The sequence below is a fragment of the Malus sylvestris genome, chromosome 5 (genome assembly GCF_916048215.2).
Source record: "Malus sylvestris chromosome 5, drMalSylv7.2, whole genome shotgun sequence".
Taxonomy (NCBI): domain Eukaryota; kingdom Viridiplantae; phylum Streptophyta; class Magnoliopsida; order Rosales; family Rosaceae; genus Malus; species Malus sylvestris.
This window is the reverse complement of record NC_062264.1, coordinates 21,970,368-21,987,694: the sequence shown is the minus strand read 5'-3', so window position 1 is coordinate 21,987,694 and position 17,327 is coordinate 21,970,368. Positions and strand designations below refer to the sequence as shown.

The following is a 17,327-nucleotide window of genomic DNA, read 5'->3' as shown; positions in this document are numbered from 1 at the left end:
TGCAAGGAAAGGTGCAGCTCAATCCATTGCAGAGCACAAATTAGCAAAACATTCTCTTACACCTTTGCGCTAAATCCACAATTTACATTTCAAAAACTTTTATGTGATACACTTTAAAGGTAAATTATCAAATTTTAAATAGATAAGACATTTTTTTTCAGGAAAAAAAAAATGTAGTGTCTTGTTTTTTTGTTTTTTTTTTGGAACAAACGATATTATCTACATTAACGGAGAGAGAGTGGGCTTAGCCTCATAATGGGCTAGCAATAATGTGGTTCAAATTCGCCTTTGATTAAAATCGAACCTAAAACCTCTCACTTACAAGTAAAGAGGAATACCACTAGACCGTTTAATATTTATAACATCGTGAAGTCATCTTATTCAGATTTTTTTTACATTAGACTTTTGTTTATACCATATTTAGGGTCTCGTATTTAGACCTCGTATAAATACTCGGGTCACTTAAATGTAATTATGTGATAAAGGAAGGGGCAAATATGTAATAAGTGAGGAGTCCTTATTCTATAAAAGGACCCCTTACCCTCACAATTAGGAGAGGCCATTTCTGAGGCCAATTCCTAAGGCTCCTCACCCTCTTAACGCTCTCACTCTCAGAGCTCTCTCTCTCTCCCTCACAAATACTCTCAGAGAAATATAATCAGTGTGGACGTAGCCCAAACCTTGGGATGAACCGCGATACATCTTGTGTTATTTACATTTCTTGCAGATTCACGGTCGGATTTACGTTGTTCCAAGACCTCCGGTTTTGTGCATCAACATTTGACGTTGTCTGTGGGAATCGACACAAAAAACTATGTCGGTTATCTTTCATTTTTTCATCAAATCTCACCACTGTGAATCTGCAAAAAACCGAAAGCTTTCACAAAAACCCAACGGTTCATTCTCTCTCTCTCTCTCTTTGTGACTGTCTCTCTCTAAAAAGAGCATCAAGAACCCAGCTTTAATTCTTTACTCACCAAACCTTTCATGTTTCTTACTGTAAATTACAAAACCCATCTGAGCAGTTGCAGAAAAAAGTTAGTAACTGGTGGAGTTTTGTCAACACAAGTAAAAGAAATATGGCGAGAAATCCCCAAGAGGGACTTGGAGATGCATTGGACGGCGAGGAAGAGTGGGATTTGAGTCCAGAGATCCAGAAAGTGACTTAAGGCTCTCCTAACTCGTCAGCCAAGTGGATCTGCTTCCCGATGTCGATGATCAAGCAGATCGAGCACCGCTAGATCAACACAGCGATTCATAGTCGTCGACTTGGATCCCGTTTGCTCGCCTGCCGCACCACCATCAGCCGCTTACTACCTTGTTCCTCCTCATTCTCCAAGGAATTTGCAGAGACCCATCAAATCAAAACTCACAGATCAATCATATCCTCACATGTCACCTGAAAAATCCTCGAAATTCCTTCACAAACCCAGTTTCTCTCTCCCTTAATGTTTTAATCTTTCGAGCTCATCGACACCGGCACCCAACTCCTGGCTGCAGTATTCCAAAGATTCAACATTTTTTTTATCAGCAAACCGGAAATGGTGCAGCAAATCTAGAGAACTCGCTCCGTTACCCTCTCGGCGTCATCGCTGTCGCCCTGTTTGCTGTCGCCGATCGACGACTTGACGAGGAAGTTGACCCGGGCGGTTTCCATGGACGATCTCAGAGATTTCTCAGTTGAGTCACCGAGAAGAAAGGCCTTTAGCAACCCGTAAAATGGGTTTGAGGAGATAGGAGATAAGGAAAAGTAAAAGATGGGTTCTTCAGACCTCACATCGCAGTTCAAAAAAAAAAATAAAGAAAAAAAAGATTAGAGAGAGTGTCAGGTCGATACGGTCCGCTTTTGGTCTTCATTTCTGGTTCTTTTTCCTCTGTGTGTTCCCTCGAACCCAAAAGCCAAAACCTCTCTTTTCTGTTCGTGTCAAATCTCAGCCGTCTGATCAAAGGGTACGAGCATCGACCTGGAGCTCCAAACCCTGACTCGGATAAATGGAACTCACCGATTCAGCTGCCGACGAACTTAGAGCAGCGGCAGCCGCGGCTGCCAACGTTGTCGTCCAGCACCTGTTGTGTCTTCTCCAGCTTTTGTCACACGTGTCGTCCAGTGACAACCTCCAGCAGCTCAAGATGTCGTCCAGAAGCTGTGGTCTGGAGCTATGAATACCACCAAGCATATTTGGTCTGGAGTTGTTGCTGCTATGGTTTCAAGGACGTTCATTGCTCATTTTAAGAGGCTAAATCTGGAATATGTAGTTCATGGCGAACAGAAGAACCTTGTTGAACTTATCAGGACGATTGCAACTTCTCAAGGGCTAAAGGGATTTTTGGAAAGGAAAATCCAGGAAGGCCGCCGATGGACCCCAGGCACCTGCACTTATGTTAAAGCAAGGCAGACTTTATGAAAAGAAAAGGAAACAAAAGCAAAAACAGAAAAGGAAAAGGAAAGTAAAAGCAAAGCAAAAGCAAATCTGCTTCTGCTGTTCCACAGGCTTGCAAAGCATCTTGGTTCGGTTTATAGAGAAGTGCAAGGAAAAGGAAAAGAGAAAGCAAAAGAAGAAAGCAAAAGCAAAGCCGAAAACAAAAGCAAAAGCAAAGCACCAACGATTGCTTTATTTATTTTTGAATGATGTAATTTATTTTTCAGATCTTTTGGAAATATCTGTATAAACCCCATCAGAGGGTAATATGTATAAACCCCATCAAAGGGTAATTAAAAAAAAAAAGCCCAAACCAATCAGGTGAACAAAAGTATGCCCAGTACTCTAAATTGTACATGAGCATTACTCATGTCATTTATACATAAACATTCATGAGCATCACTCGTGACAATCATACATAAACATTCATGACCATCATTCGTGTCAACATTCATGAGCATCACTCATGTTAACATTCATGAGCATCACTCATGTTAACATTCATGAGCATCACTCATGTTAACATTCATGAGCATCACTCATGTTAACATTCATGAGTATCACTCATGACAACATCCATGAGCATCACTCATGTCAATCAACATAAACATTCATGAGCATCAGTCATGTCAAACAGCTTCAAAAGCTTCATTTACAGAGTTCTAGCTTCAAAAGCTTCATTTACAGAGCTCTAGCTTCAAAAGTTTCATTTACAAAAGCTCCAACTTCGAAAGCTTCATTTACAGAGCTCTAGCTTCAAAGCTTTACTTGCAAAGCTTCACCCACAAAAGCTTCAGTACAGGGTATACAAATACCGCCTCTGAACAACCGCCACTTCGGCCCATACATGGATTCAATTTGAAGTCTTCAGCCAACAGACTCTATTGACCGAAGACTTGGGGGACTACATTATGTACCATATATTGGGCCCCAATTGGGCCTCATGAAAAATACTTGGGGGACTTAGCCCATTATTTATGTATTAAGGAGCAAGCCCTTATTCTATAAAAGGGACTCCCTTACTTTCATTAGAAAGCACCCATTATTCATGTACTGAAGAGCGAGCTCTTATTCTATAAAATGGACTCCCTCACCATCATTAGAGAGCATCACTCATAACCCATCACTTATGTAGTGAGGAGCGAGCATTTATTTTATAAAAGGGACTCCCTCACCATCATTAGAGAGCATCAACTCTAGCCCATCATTCATGTATTGAGGAGTGAGCCCTTATTCTATAAAAGGGACTCCCTCACCTTCAAACACCGCAAGCCGAGCCAACCAAGGCAACATAAGCCACGAGCCGAGCAGCCTTCCAGCGTGTGCTACTTCTAGTTGAGCGTCATTTCAGATTGAGCACTGCCTCATATCGAGCATCGGTTCAAGACAGCATCTAGTTACTTCGGCCCACACAGGGACTGAATTTCAAGTCTCAAGCCAAAAGACTCTCTTGACTGAAGACTTGGGGGACTACTGTTTATACCATAATTAGGGCCTCGTATTTAGACCTCGTATAAATACTCGGTGGACTTAAATGTAATTATGTGATAAAGGAAGGGGTAAATATGTAATAAGTGAGGAGTCCTTATTCTATAAAAGGACCCCTTACCCTCACAATTAGGAGAGGCCATTTCTGAGGCCAATTCCTAAGGCTCCTCACCCTTGATAGAAGCATATTCATGCGACTTAGTTAGCTTGTTCTTGTGCATTTGTGTTGTTATTTCTTAGTTAATTATGTATTTTAAGCTATTTTCATGTGTTTGTAGGTCATAATAACAAAGTTGGCAAGAAAGTGCATTTTGGAGCATTTTAGAGCATTTTTTTTAGCCAAGATTGGATAGTGCAAGCATGGAGACATGAGGTCTGGAGCTATGAATATCACTCGTGACAATCATACATAAACATTCATGACCATCATTCGTGTCAACATTCATGAGCATCACTCATGTTAACATTCATGAGCATCACTCATGTTAACATTCATGAGTATCACTCATGACAACATCCATGAGCATCACTCATGTCAATCAACATAAACATTCATGAGCATCACTCATGTCAAACAGCTTCAAAAGCTTCATTTACAGAGTTCTAGCTTCAAAAGCTTCATTTACAGAGCTCTAGCTTCAAAAGTTTCATTTACAGAGCTCTAACGGAAAGGAAAATCCGGGAAGGCCGCCGATGGACCCCAGGCACCTGCACTTATGTTAAAGCAAGGCAGACTTTATGAAAAGAAAAGGAAACAAAAGCAAAAACAGAAAAGGAAAAAGAAAGTAAAAGCAAAGCAAAAGCAAATCTGCTTCTGCTGTTCCACAGGCTTGCAAAGCATCCTGGTTTGGTTTATAGAGAAGTACAAGGAAAGGGAAAAGAGAAAGCAAAAGAAGAAAGCAAAAGCAAAGCCGAAAACAAAAGCAAAAGCAACGCACCAACGATTGCTTTATTTATTTTTGAATGATGTAATTTATTTTTCAGATCTTTTGGAAACATCTGTATAAACCCCATCAGAGGGTAATATGTATAAACCCCATCAAAGGGTAATTAAAAAAAAAAGCCCAAACCAATCAGGTGAACAAAAGTATGCCCAGTACTCTAAATTGTACATGAGCATTACTCATGTCATTTATACATAAACATTCATGAGCATCACTTGTGACAATCATACATAAACATTCATGACCATCATTCGTGTCAACATTCATGAGCATCACTCATGTTAACATTCATGAGCATCACTCATGTTAACATTCATGAGTATCACTCATGACAACATCCATGAGCATCACTCATGTCAATCAACATATACATTCATGAGCATCACTCATGTCAAACAGCTTCAAAAGCTTCATTTACAGAGTTCTAGCTTCAAAAGCTTCATTTACAGAGCTCTAGCTTCAAAAGTTTCATTTACAAAAGCTCCAACTTCGAAAGCTTCATTTACAGAGCTCTAGCTTCAAAGCTTTACTTGCAAAGCTTTACCCACAAAAGCTTCAGTGCAGGGTATACAAATACCGCCTCTGAACAACCGCCACTTCGGCCCATACATGGATTCAATTTGAAGTCTTCAGCCAACAGACTCTATTGACCGAAGACTTGGGGGACTACATTATGTACCATATATTGGGCCTCAATTGGGCCTCATGAAAAATACTTGGGGGACTTAGCCCATTATTTATGTATTAAGGAGCAAGCCCTTATTCAAAATGGACAGTGGGAGTGAGAATGCAAACATAAGGAAAAGGTTGCATAAGAAGAAGGCAAAGAAATCCAAAGGAACATGCTTTCATTGTGGAAAGGATGAACGTTGGAAGAAGAAATACAGGATGCGCATTGCGAGCCTTATGACAAGAACTTTTGAAGAGACTATTTCTGTCATAGAGAGTTCTTTTACAGTGAGCTCCAATTCCTGGATATTTGATTCAGGCGCTAGTCAACATATCTGTAATACGATGCAGGGACTAGTGGGGAGCAAGTCACTGAGCAATGGGGAGATGATTGTGCGAGTTGGGAACGGCACTAAAATCTCAGCAAAAGCAATAGGCACCTACATGCTTAACCTACCCTCTGAGGAAGTCCTGGAACTTAAAAATTGTTTATATTTTCCTTCATGTATAAAGAATTTGATTTCCATCTCTAAGCTTTTACGAGATGGGCACTCAATATTGTTTGACAAAATGAGTTGCACTTTATACTTGAACGGTCGTATTATCTCTCATGGTAATATGATAGAGGGACTTTTTCACCTAGAGACGAATAGTGGGTTGTACTGTATTGAAAGCGGGAATACCTCAAAACCCAAAAGGGCTAGAGAAGATGTTAACCAAGAAAAGACGTGGCATCTTAAACTTGGACATGTGAACCTTGATAAGATTCGCAAGATGTCGAAAGACGGATATATCCACCCATTGGGTAATGACCGGATGGGTACTTGTGAATGTTGCTTGAAAGGGAAGATGACCAAATCTCAATTTACTGGAAAAGGAGAGCGTGCCACTGAAATTCTAGGGTTAATCCACACTGACGTATGTGGACCTATGTCTACCACGTCGAAAGGAGGCTTCTCCTACTATATCACATTCACCGACGATCACTCTCGGTTTGGCTATGTGTATCTTATGAAGTACAAGTCAGAATCCTTTGAAAGGTTCAAAGAATTCAAGAATGAAGTTGAGAAGCAAACTGGGAAACAGATAAAGACCCTAAGATCAGATCGAGGGGGTGAATATCTGAGTAATGAGTTCCTAGATTATCTCAAAGAGTGTGGAATAATATCACAGTGGACTCCTCCAGGAACTCCACAACTTAATGGAGTTTCTGAAAGGAGAAATCGAACCTTGATGAACATGGTTCGTTCTATGATGAGTTCCGCTGATCTACCAGTAACATTCTGGGGATACGCTCTATATACAGCAGCTTACTTGCTTAATAGAGTACCTTCCAAGTCAGTTCCACAAACGCCCTATGAGATATGGCATGGAAGAAAGCCAAGTCTTAAACATGTTAAGATTTGGGGTTGTGAAGCATATGTCAAGACGCTTGAAGCTACTAAGCTTGAAGCGAGATCAGTAAGATGTTATTTTGTGGGATATCCTAAAGAAACTATGGGATATGAGTTCTACCATCCTGACGACCAGAAAGTCTTTGTCGCCAGAACTGCTAAGTTTCTAGAGGACGAATTTGTTCTCAAAGGAACTATAAGCAAACAGATGGAAATTAATGAGATTAATAATGAACCACAAACGAGCACTCGACATATTGACAATCCTGTTCCTGAACCCCTAGCTCCACGTAGATCTGAACGGGTTAGTAAGCCACCTAAGAGGTATGGCTTAGACAATGACTTTGATGAATTGTACCTTCTAGGTGACAATGAAACAAAGGAGAACCCTAGAGACTACACTGAAGCAATGTTCGACATTGATTCAAAGAGATGGCAAGAGGCCATGAAATCCGAGATGGATTCCATGTATCAAAATCAGGTCTGGACTCTTGTAGACCCTCCAGAAGGTATTGTACCTGTTGGAAACAAATGGGTCTTCAAGAGGAAGATAGGCGTTGATGGGAACGTGGAGACTTATAAGGCTAGACTAGTAGCCAAGGGTTACAGGCAAAGAGAAGGGATTGATTATGAAGAAACTTTCTCTCCTGTAGCCATGATTAAGTCCATTCGGATTTTGCTTGCGATAGCTGCATACCATGATTATGAGATATGGCAAATGGACGTGAAGACGGCTTTTCTGAACGGCTACCTAGAGGAAGAGCTCTATATGACTCAACCCGAGGGTTTCGTGTCCAAGTCTGAAAAGACTAAGGTATGCAAGCTTCAAAGGTCCATTTATGGACTTAAGCAAGCCTCCAGGAGCTGGAACATTCGTTTCGACATTGAGATCAAAACGTTTGGTTTTACTCAAAACGAAGACGACAATTGTGTTTATCAAAAGGTCGTTGGGGATGCAGTTGTATTCCTGGTGTTATATGTATATGACATATTACTATTCGGGAATGACACTGCAGTACTTTCTTCTGTAAAAGTGTGGTTGTCCAAAACCTTCCACATGAAAGATTTGGGAGATGCATCTTATGTACTTGGGATAAAGCTCTATCGTGATAGATCCAGAAAATTAATTGGATTATCCCAATCTATGTACATTGATAAGGTGCTAAGTAGGTTCCAGATGGAACAATCTAAGAAAGGATTTCTTCCTGTTGGACATGGAATTCACCTTTCTAAATCCATGGAACCTAAGACTCCTGAAGAGATACGGCAAATGAGTTGTATTCCTTATGCCTCAGCCATAGGAAGTCTCATGTATGCCATGATATGCACAAGGCCAGATATTGCATATGATGTGAGCATTACTAGTCGATATCAATCTAACCCAGGATCAGAACACTGGGGAGCTGTCAAGACGGTCCTTAAGTACTTAAGAAGAACTAAGGACATGTTCCTCGTGTATGGAGGAGCATCAGAGTTGCGAGTGGAAGGCTATACAGACGCAGATTTCCAATCTGACGTCGATGATAGAAGTTCCAACTCCGGATATGTATTCACTCTGAATGGTGGGGCTGTCAGTTGGAAAAGCAAGAAGCAAAGTGTAATTGCTGATTCCACGACAGAGGCTGAATATGTCGCTGCAGCTGAAGCCGGCAAAGAAGCGTTCTGGATGAAGAAGTTCATCACTGAACTTGGGGTGGTTCCAACCATTACATCACCAGTAACTTTGTACTGTGATAATAGTGGGGCGATAGCTCAAGCCAAGGAACCCAGGGCACATCAAAAGAACAAGCATATTGACAGACGCTTTAATATCATTAGAAGATATGTTGCCGAGGGGAAAATCAACATCCTCAAAGTTGCTTCAGTCGATAACGTAGCAGATCCACTGACAAAGCCAATGTCTCAGATCCAGCTTGACCGTCATATGGAAAAGATGGGTATTAGATACATGGGACGATGGCTTTGAGTGCAAGTAGGAGATTGTTGGAAGTATGCCCACAAAGCCACTCATTTGATGTAATAGCTTTTTGGAATACTTATTGTGTTAAACTTTTATATGTTTAATGGAGGGCAAATCTTATTGTTAATCACTATTTATTGTATCATGTGTTTAAGCAATAAGGGAATCCAAGGAATGTATTTGATTAAGAGATAAGTGATCTAATGAGTTAGATTATCGAGACCTTTCTCTTATGTTCATTCCTAAAATGTTCCTAGCCATAGGATTGCTAATTGGGCATTGACAATCCGCTAAGGCTAGTATGTGTTATGTTGACTCAATCGTGAGTATAACTAGTCTCAAGTCATTTGGTGTTGGACACTAAGACAAACACATAGGTGCTCGAAAGAGTACTCGAGTACACTGAACTACGATCAAAAGAGAGTTCGAACATACATGTCATGTATGAACTCTAAGGTTGCAATATGCAAAGTAGTCCTTTGACCTGAGGCATCATCGATGTCTAATGGTTAGGTCCTTGATCTTTGATCATGTCAACGGCATTCCTTTGGAGTGTCCACGACATTGTTGGGGTCAAGCTATCTAGTCATGTAGGCATATGAATGTACAACAAGGGATCTCTAACCTTCCATGGTGGAGGGAGAATACTCTAAGATATGATTCTAAAGTCTTTGGCCAAAGCAAATGAATATGACTTAGGAAGTTTGTTCCAAATCATATTCAAGGGAATCATATATGAAAGTATCACATTGGATAGTAGACATGAAACAAACTATCGCTTAAACAATGTGATTAAGAGTATTGTATTAGAGAAGGACCGTATTGCATTGTAGTTGTAACTGGATAGGTTCTCCAACCAATTCTACTTAGCTTGGGTAACCATGACATACTGCTAGGTGTCACTCATGGTTTGTGGAAGCCCAAATGATTAGGTAACACTAATCATTAAAGGGAGAATTGAAATGTGGTTTCAATTCACAATCAATAGTTAAGAGTAACATCGCCCACTGCCTCGCTAATTGGAACCTAATGGATCGTACACCGAGTAAGGATGTATGTGAAGAAATTATATGAAATGGATAAGCAATTAAATGGTTTAATTGAAGAATGGTCAAGATTAATTAATTAGTTAATTAATTTTACGAAAGGTTCGTATTGGGCTTATATGTTGGTTTTGGGTTTCGGGGCCCAAAAGCGTTTTGGTCCAAAAGGCCCATTATGTTTAAGTTGTATGAAAACTAAAACAAAATGGGCAAATTAGCCCAATAACAAAGGATGGCCGGCCATTAGGGTGGATGGGCAAAGTTTGCTTAATTACAAGTTTGCCACTCACCAAAGAAAAGGTTATAAAAGCAACTTTATAGCTATTTTCTCATTGGGGTTTTTCTTGTTGAAATTGGGTGAAACATTTTCTCCATTTTCTTCTAAGGAGGCCGGCCACTAAGGGGAGGGACATCTAGCAATCTCTTCTTCCCTTAGTCATCCATATCATCTTCACAAGATACAACCTTGGTGAAGAGACTTAGAGATATCAAGCTTTTGGTGTTTTGGAGAACAAATCCTTTTTCCTCAAATCATCAAAGGAGCACTAAAGGGAGGAAAACACAAGGAGGATTCAAGGAGCTTGGAGGTGACTTGAAGGCCCTCCACTTGGGTGAATCCCTTGTGTAAACAAGGATGAGCTTCAAGGGTAAAGAAACTCTAAATCTTTACTTCTCTTTAATGTTGTTAAAGAGTTTATTTTGGTTCACCATATACTAGGCTTTGAAAGTCATGGGTTTTATGAATTGTTTTTGGATGCATGCCTACTTTAAAGTGTTAATAGCTTGCATGTGTATTCAAATGTTCATACTTGTTCTTAGCTAGGACAAAAAATTTTCCTTCAGTCATACGGAATAAGCATGGTCAATCTTAGCGAAGTTGACGGACTTCACTCACTGCTTCAAAATAGGTTAATAGTGACAACGTTTCTCCATGATCCATCTATGCAGCTTCGCTGCCGAAGTTGTTGGGTCCATGATCGGACTTCTAAGGTATTAGTATTTCGATCTGCCTTACTCCAGCAATGAAAATTCATGAACCACAATTATGGTATTCCTAAATAGTAGGTTAACTTGTTGAGAAATTGTTTTTTCTAATGAATTCAGTGGGGGACCATGATTTTCCAAGGCCAGAGTGAGTCAAATTTGAATGTTGTTACCTTAAAAGTTCGATCATGGACTCACCAGCTCCAACTCCGGGTGGTGCTATATCAGACGAAACAGGGTGCTGTTGGAAGTATGCCCACAAAGCCACTCATTTGATGTAATAGCTTTTTGGAATACTTATTGTATTAAACTTTTATATGTTTAATGAAGGGCAAAGCTTATTGTTAATCACTATTTATTGTATTATGTGTTTAAGCAATAAGGGAATCCAAGGAATGTATTTGTTCTAAGAGAGAAGTGATCTAATGAGTTAGATTATCGAGACCTCTCTCTTATGTTCATTGCTAAAACGTTCCTAGCCATAGGATTGCCAGTTGGGCATTGACAATCCGCTAAGGTTAGTATGTGTTATGTTGTGATTTTCCAAGGCCAGAGTGAGTCAAATTTGAATGTTGTTACCTTAAAAGTTCGATCATGGACTCACCAGCTCCAACTCCGGGTGGTGCTATATCAGACGAAACAGGGTGCTACCATCACTCTACTCCGGGGTACTAGGTAAAGTCCTAACAACTCCGTTGGATGACCATGCATGTTCCATACGTGATCTGATCTGAATATGAACACAATCAGATCCTATAAGTCTCTTGGAGTCCTTACAATATAAGGATAGGCCTGTGCTGCAAGTAATCACAACTCCTAAGAGGATGCAATATCTATTTACTAGATATCCTTTAGGATTCTCTCGTCTTAGAACGAGGACTATATCCTAAAAAGGTCTATTTCCTACACTATAAATACACCCACCTAGGGTTCATCCATGGTAACACAATCTATACACTTCAATTCTCTTACTCACTAGAGTCTAAAAATCATTCACTTACTTGACCGTTGGAAAGCTTTTGGCATGAACACCCATCTCCCCCCCTGGGTTTAAGGATTGCTCACAATTGTTTTACTGTTTTGCAGGTTGCTCAAGTTTACTCAGATTTGATTCCAACATTCAGGTATTTGATGTTAGCAAGCATTCCACATTCAAAATACATAATTGGGTCAAATCAAGCATTAAAAAAAGATTTTTTTAATAATTTTCCTTAATTACCTTAAAGGCAAAATTTTTCCTCAAAGATTAAATAATAGTCCAACCCTAAATACATAAATACTCACCAATCTATGTACTCACTTTCTGATTTTGGCCGATTCAAAAAATGTCATATGTTCTTTATTTTTTATTACCCAAGAAAAGTTAGTAACATATGTGCATTATTTTTCAAAACAATAAAACATTTCATAAAATATTATTGGACAAAATCAAAAGGTGAATAATCACAATCAAAATGTGAGTACTCACTAGTGAGTACCCAAGTACAATCCTAAAAAGAAAATATCAACAACATTGGTCGAAGTAGTGTGAAATCCCGTCCTCATATTTCACTATTTAAAATTACGTATTTCGTATTCTTAGTTTCGATGCGTTTATAATTACGGCGTATAGTTTTTTTTCGATAAGTAAAAGGATGAAAAAGACCTTAATGAACTAAACGTACTTTTCGATGATGTATTTAATTCCTATATGTTTTGTCATTCTTATTTACATATTTGGATAGAGCTTGACCTCACGAGTGTGTAAGGGAAAACTGTTCACCAAACGGAGCTATAACGAACGAGATATATACAAGTAAAGACAAGGGCAAAATTATCATTTGACCATTATCTGAAAGGCTTCAGATTTGCTGGAGCATTGATTTGGTGCCATTTATGTGGCTAGGATGGGGAGATAAGGAGAGAGAGGTGGGAGAAACAGGCGAATTAGAAGGAAAATCAAGGAGGGGAAAGGAGGGATGAGAGAATGAGGGAATCAGATCCCTCCCTTTAACTCGAGACCCAATCCGGCGGCACCATGTTTTCTGACGCCTTTTCAGGCATTTTTTTTCTGGTGATTCGTAGCCACCCATCACCTGGAAGCAACTCAGCATTAAGTCATTTTCCATTTCCCCCTAAAACCCGAGTTGATTTGGTGTCTTTCTGTAAGAATCAAAGCCGAGGGCTTCGTGCGTGTAGGCAACAAATCCGCCATTTCTGAAAAAATTTCCATCGACCACCACCACCCTTAGGCATCTCTTGAGTCCAGGAATATAGCCCAAACAAGTTTGCGGGCGGCAGAGCTGCAAATTCAACGAATCGAGGAACACCCATTTCTAGGGTTCTGACGGATCAACGATGTTTTCAGGCGTTTCCTGGACGAATTGGACTTCAGCCTAGGTATGAAATTTGTTCCCCTTGTTGTGCTCTATAATCCTATAAAATTTGGTAATTTTTGGAGTTAGTCGGAAAATTAGGTTTTCGTTTGCTGGAAACCGTCGCATGCAGCGTTTGGCCAGTGGGCCAACTTTAAATTTCTAGGCTAAATTTGATATTCTAATTTCATATTTGACCTCCGTTCGATGAAATTCTGTCGTTTGGACCTAGTTCCATTAGGGTCCACCACTTGAGTAATGTAGCAAACGAAGATCCAACCGTTAGATTGTCAATAAATGTTAATATGTTATTAAACGTAATATTTGAGGACCTTAGGAACTTACAGATTGGAAATCCGAGGTACGGATCTTCCCAAATTGAATTTCTAAATTTGTAAAACCAAACATTGACCGCAATTTAATTTTAGTGATTGGCGGAGATCCGACAGTTGGATCGTTCTAAAACTTTAGAATATTGTTCTAGAAGATTAATGAGACTCTTGGGAGGTTACAGATCAGAAATCTGTGGGCGGATGTTCCAGATCGAATTATGTAGGGTTGCGGAACCCACCATTGACAGAGAGTTGACTTTTGGTCAACATGATTCAAATCGTTCTTAAATACTAAAATTAGTACTATTAGAGATTAAGCGAAGTCTAGTGGGCCTACATTGGTTAGTGAGTGACTTTAAGATATGTGATATGGTTATTACCCTGATTTTGTATTTAGTATCCTTTGTGGATATCACTTGATTTTATAAATGTGATTTCTATTGAAATGTGATATTTTTTTTTTTTTATATTTAGCCATTGATCTATGTTTATTAAATGTGATTTGACTTGTGTATTGATGATATTTTTGAAATGTGATTCGAAGTGCTTGTTGAATTGTTTGATGAAATGTGAGGGCTCGTAGTGAACCGTTAACCCATTGTCCTGGGGTTTGTTGCTTCGAAGCTTGTTTCATATCTAGTTTCATTGTTTCATCTCTTATTTTGTTGAGCCATTCTAAATTGAGTAACTTGATTCATGTCTTGTTTCTTCGAGTCGTTGTTATGTTTCCTAGACTTCCACTCAGTTCCGTTGAGTGGTACAGAACCGGGTTCTGCTGGGATTCCATTGAGTGGTCTGATTCCCTGCTCCGTCTAGATTCCGTTGAGTGGTCCGGAATCGTATCCACTTAGATTCCGTTGAGAGGTCCAGAATCCCTTTTACTCCGTGATTCCATTGAGTGGTCAGGAATCGTATCCTGATTTGGATTCCGTTGAGAGGTCCAGAATCTCGTTTGGTACTTTGATTCCGTTAAGTGGTCCGGAACCCAATTTTGTAGGATTTCGTTGAGTGGTCCGAAATCACATCCTTGACTTCGCTGATTCCTTGGATTCGGTCTAAATTGAGAAAGCTTCAGGGATGTAGGCTTCTCCCGAACTGTGTCGCTCTAGCCCTGCATTTTGGTGTATTGTATGTGTTATTGATTGATGTGATTGTTGAATGGTGTTGGAAAGCATATGTGTGTGTGAATGGTAAGATGACAACTCTTGCTTGGCTTATGATTGATGTGTAGTGTGGTACTCTATGTTTTCTGCTAGGAAGTATTTTACGAATAGTTCATAGTTTAACAAATAGTGAACTACGAATGGCTTGATCTCATCGGAGGGTACGAAGGCAATCTAACAAAGAGGTTAGATGCAGCCATAGAGTATACGAAAAATTACTACGCAATTGGATCTTTCTTGTGATTGTCCATATCCTGGAGGCGGGGTATGTTAGATATACGAGTACTAAGTGATGTCACATGTCGATCATGTACGTATGTCAGGATTGGGGCGTGACAATTAGATTTGAACTCAAAGTTAAAATGAGACCTCCCCACTTACAAATGGAGAATATTTTCACTAAACAGTAATACTAATGACAACTAACGATATTACAACTGTAGTCGTACCTAAATCCATTCGGACATTAACAAAGCAAATTCTCTACAATATATCCCAATACATATTGGTATAGTGTCCACATTTTCTTCCGTGACTAACGACTTGATCTAATATAGTTCCAATTTTTTGTAAATTATTATTATTACGGGTAGGATGAATGATTCAAAATTAGTACAATAATTTAAAGGAAAGAGGGGTCTGTGTCCCATATTTTCCACACTTCTGAATATAGACAGGTCGTAGTTTCCAACACTTTCGTCCGGAACCAAAGACATACACATGGTTCCAATTTTTTTTTTTAAATTTAAAAAAAAATTATGTGGACTTCAACAAAGCAAGTTTTTTTTTGGGAAAACGGAAATATCAATAACCGGGCAAATATGTCAAAGAGAAACAAGAAAGCCTACACCGAGGCAAACAACCAAATAAACTACTAGAAAAGAGTAGTGCAAAGGGGGGTCAGAAAAACCACGACGACGCATCTAATGCTAAAGCGTCTCACCTTGCACTACCAGAAAGCAATTAGGAGGAACAAAGAAGGTCATCATTACACAAAACATGAATAAAGGAAGATGGGGACCTATCGACCCAAATTAAATCACATGCTTCCTTACAACGCCGAGACGCCAGACGGTTCGCCGCCAACTTTTCCACACTATATCCCAATACATACAGGCCATCGTGTTCCACATTTTCGTGCGTCTCAATGCTACCAAAGTTGACGTAGGATGCTGACGTAGGATGCTGACGTAGTAGCCTTTATGTCCAAAAGTATGCTAATGCTAATAATGCCATCACAATTCGGGTAAAAGTCTTGCGTTGAGGACATTCGCGGACAACACTAAACCACGTACAACAGATATCCCTTTTGAACACAATATTAAGGGTAATATGATGTTATTTATTCACATGTTATAATATAATGAGATAAAATAATTTAACAATTTTAAAACTTAAAGTAGTAATTAAACAAATAAATATGTATATTATAAAATATATGAAAGGATTGGTAATGGATTGCATCTTATACAGTCCTTCAAACATTCTCTCTGCAACTACATCTTTCATTCTCAGAAAATGCAGTCCTTTATTCTCTCAATTACTACAACGAAATTCATATACAAAAATCTTGAACCCTAACAATTGTGTGACTTAACTCAATTATTCTCCTCTATAATGTTAGGGAAAAAAAATGAGAGGTTCATAATATTCTATTTTATTTTAATTGAAAGAAGACTCGCACCTCTACTACTACAATATAGTGGTATTTATTTTTTCCTAACTTGTAAGTTGAAAGTCTTAAATTCAGTTTTCCTAAAGAGGAGTTCAAAACCATAAATAATGCCAAATTTATGGTTAGGTGATTGTGTAGTTTAGTGAGACTTCCACATCCAAAATATATTTGTTTCAAGAAAATAAAACTTCGGAGAAGACCCGTATACCACACGTATTGCAACAGTGCATAGAATATGACGGGAAGGCTTAGTAGACCTTTCCTTCAACAGATGAACATATACGTTTCCTACATGCATCGATCATATACTTTTCTAAAAGAAAAGTAAACAGATATGACAAACGTAAATTTCAAACGTAAATTCGAAGAAGCAGATCTGCTTATTTACCAAAGCAATTAGTTCCAATTTGTTCCAATGTTGCATCATCAACATGAATTTCAAAGGTTTCAAGGGATTGTTAATTGTGTTAACAAATATCGGGAAATTAAAGTATTACATAGCAACATAATATCTAGGTCAGTGATCGATATTATTGTTACCCCAGCAGTAGCCACGTTTTTGGTGTTACGATTGCTTATTTTTGTTATACTGACAATTTAATTACCTCGAGAAAGTTTGACTAATCTTCGTACTTCTCATGCAAGTGGTAGATTGTCATAGTAGTTCATATCCTCTTTCCTAGTTCAAACTATCTCCATCCTTGTCTAGACTATGTAGAATATCGTTTGTAGTACTAGAAAAAGTTAATCCTCTCATAAATTTTACTTGTAAAAGTAAGCCGTTGTAAGTAAAGAAATATAGAAGTAGGGTTTTGTTTTATCAGTTCGGCGACGGTTTGGTTTCTTCAGTTGATAACGCAATGTGAACGTTCAACTTTGATAGTCATGCAAATAAATTTCC

At 39.0% G+C, this 17,327-nt stretch overlaps 1 protein-coding gene across 1 annotated transcript; it reads left to right on the top strand.

The window, feature by feature from the left end:
- Positions 1-8,185: 8,185 nt before the first annotated feature.
- On the top strand, positions 8,186-13,876 carry LOC126622654 (secreted RxLR effector protein 161-like). The gene is made up of 5 exons (XM_050291410.1): positions 8,186-8,663; positions 11,451-11,570; positions 11,653-11,705; positions 11,989-12,026; positions 13,771-13,876. Exons 1-5 carry the CDS (start codon positions 8,186-8,188, stop codon positions 13,874-13,876), a joined length of 795 nt encoding a protein of 264 aa, XP_050147367.1.
- The last annotated feature ends 3,451 nt before the right edge of the window (positions 13,877-17,327 follow it).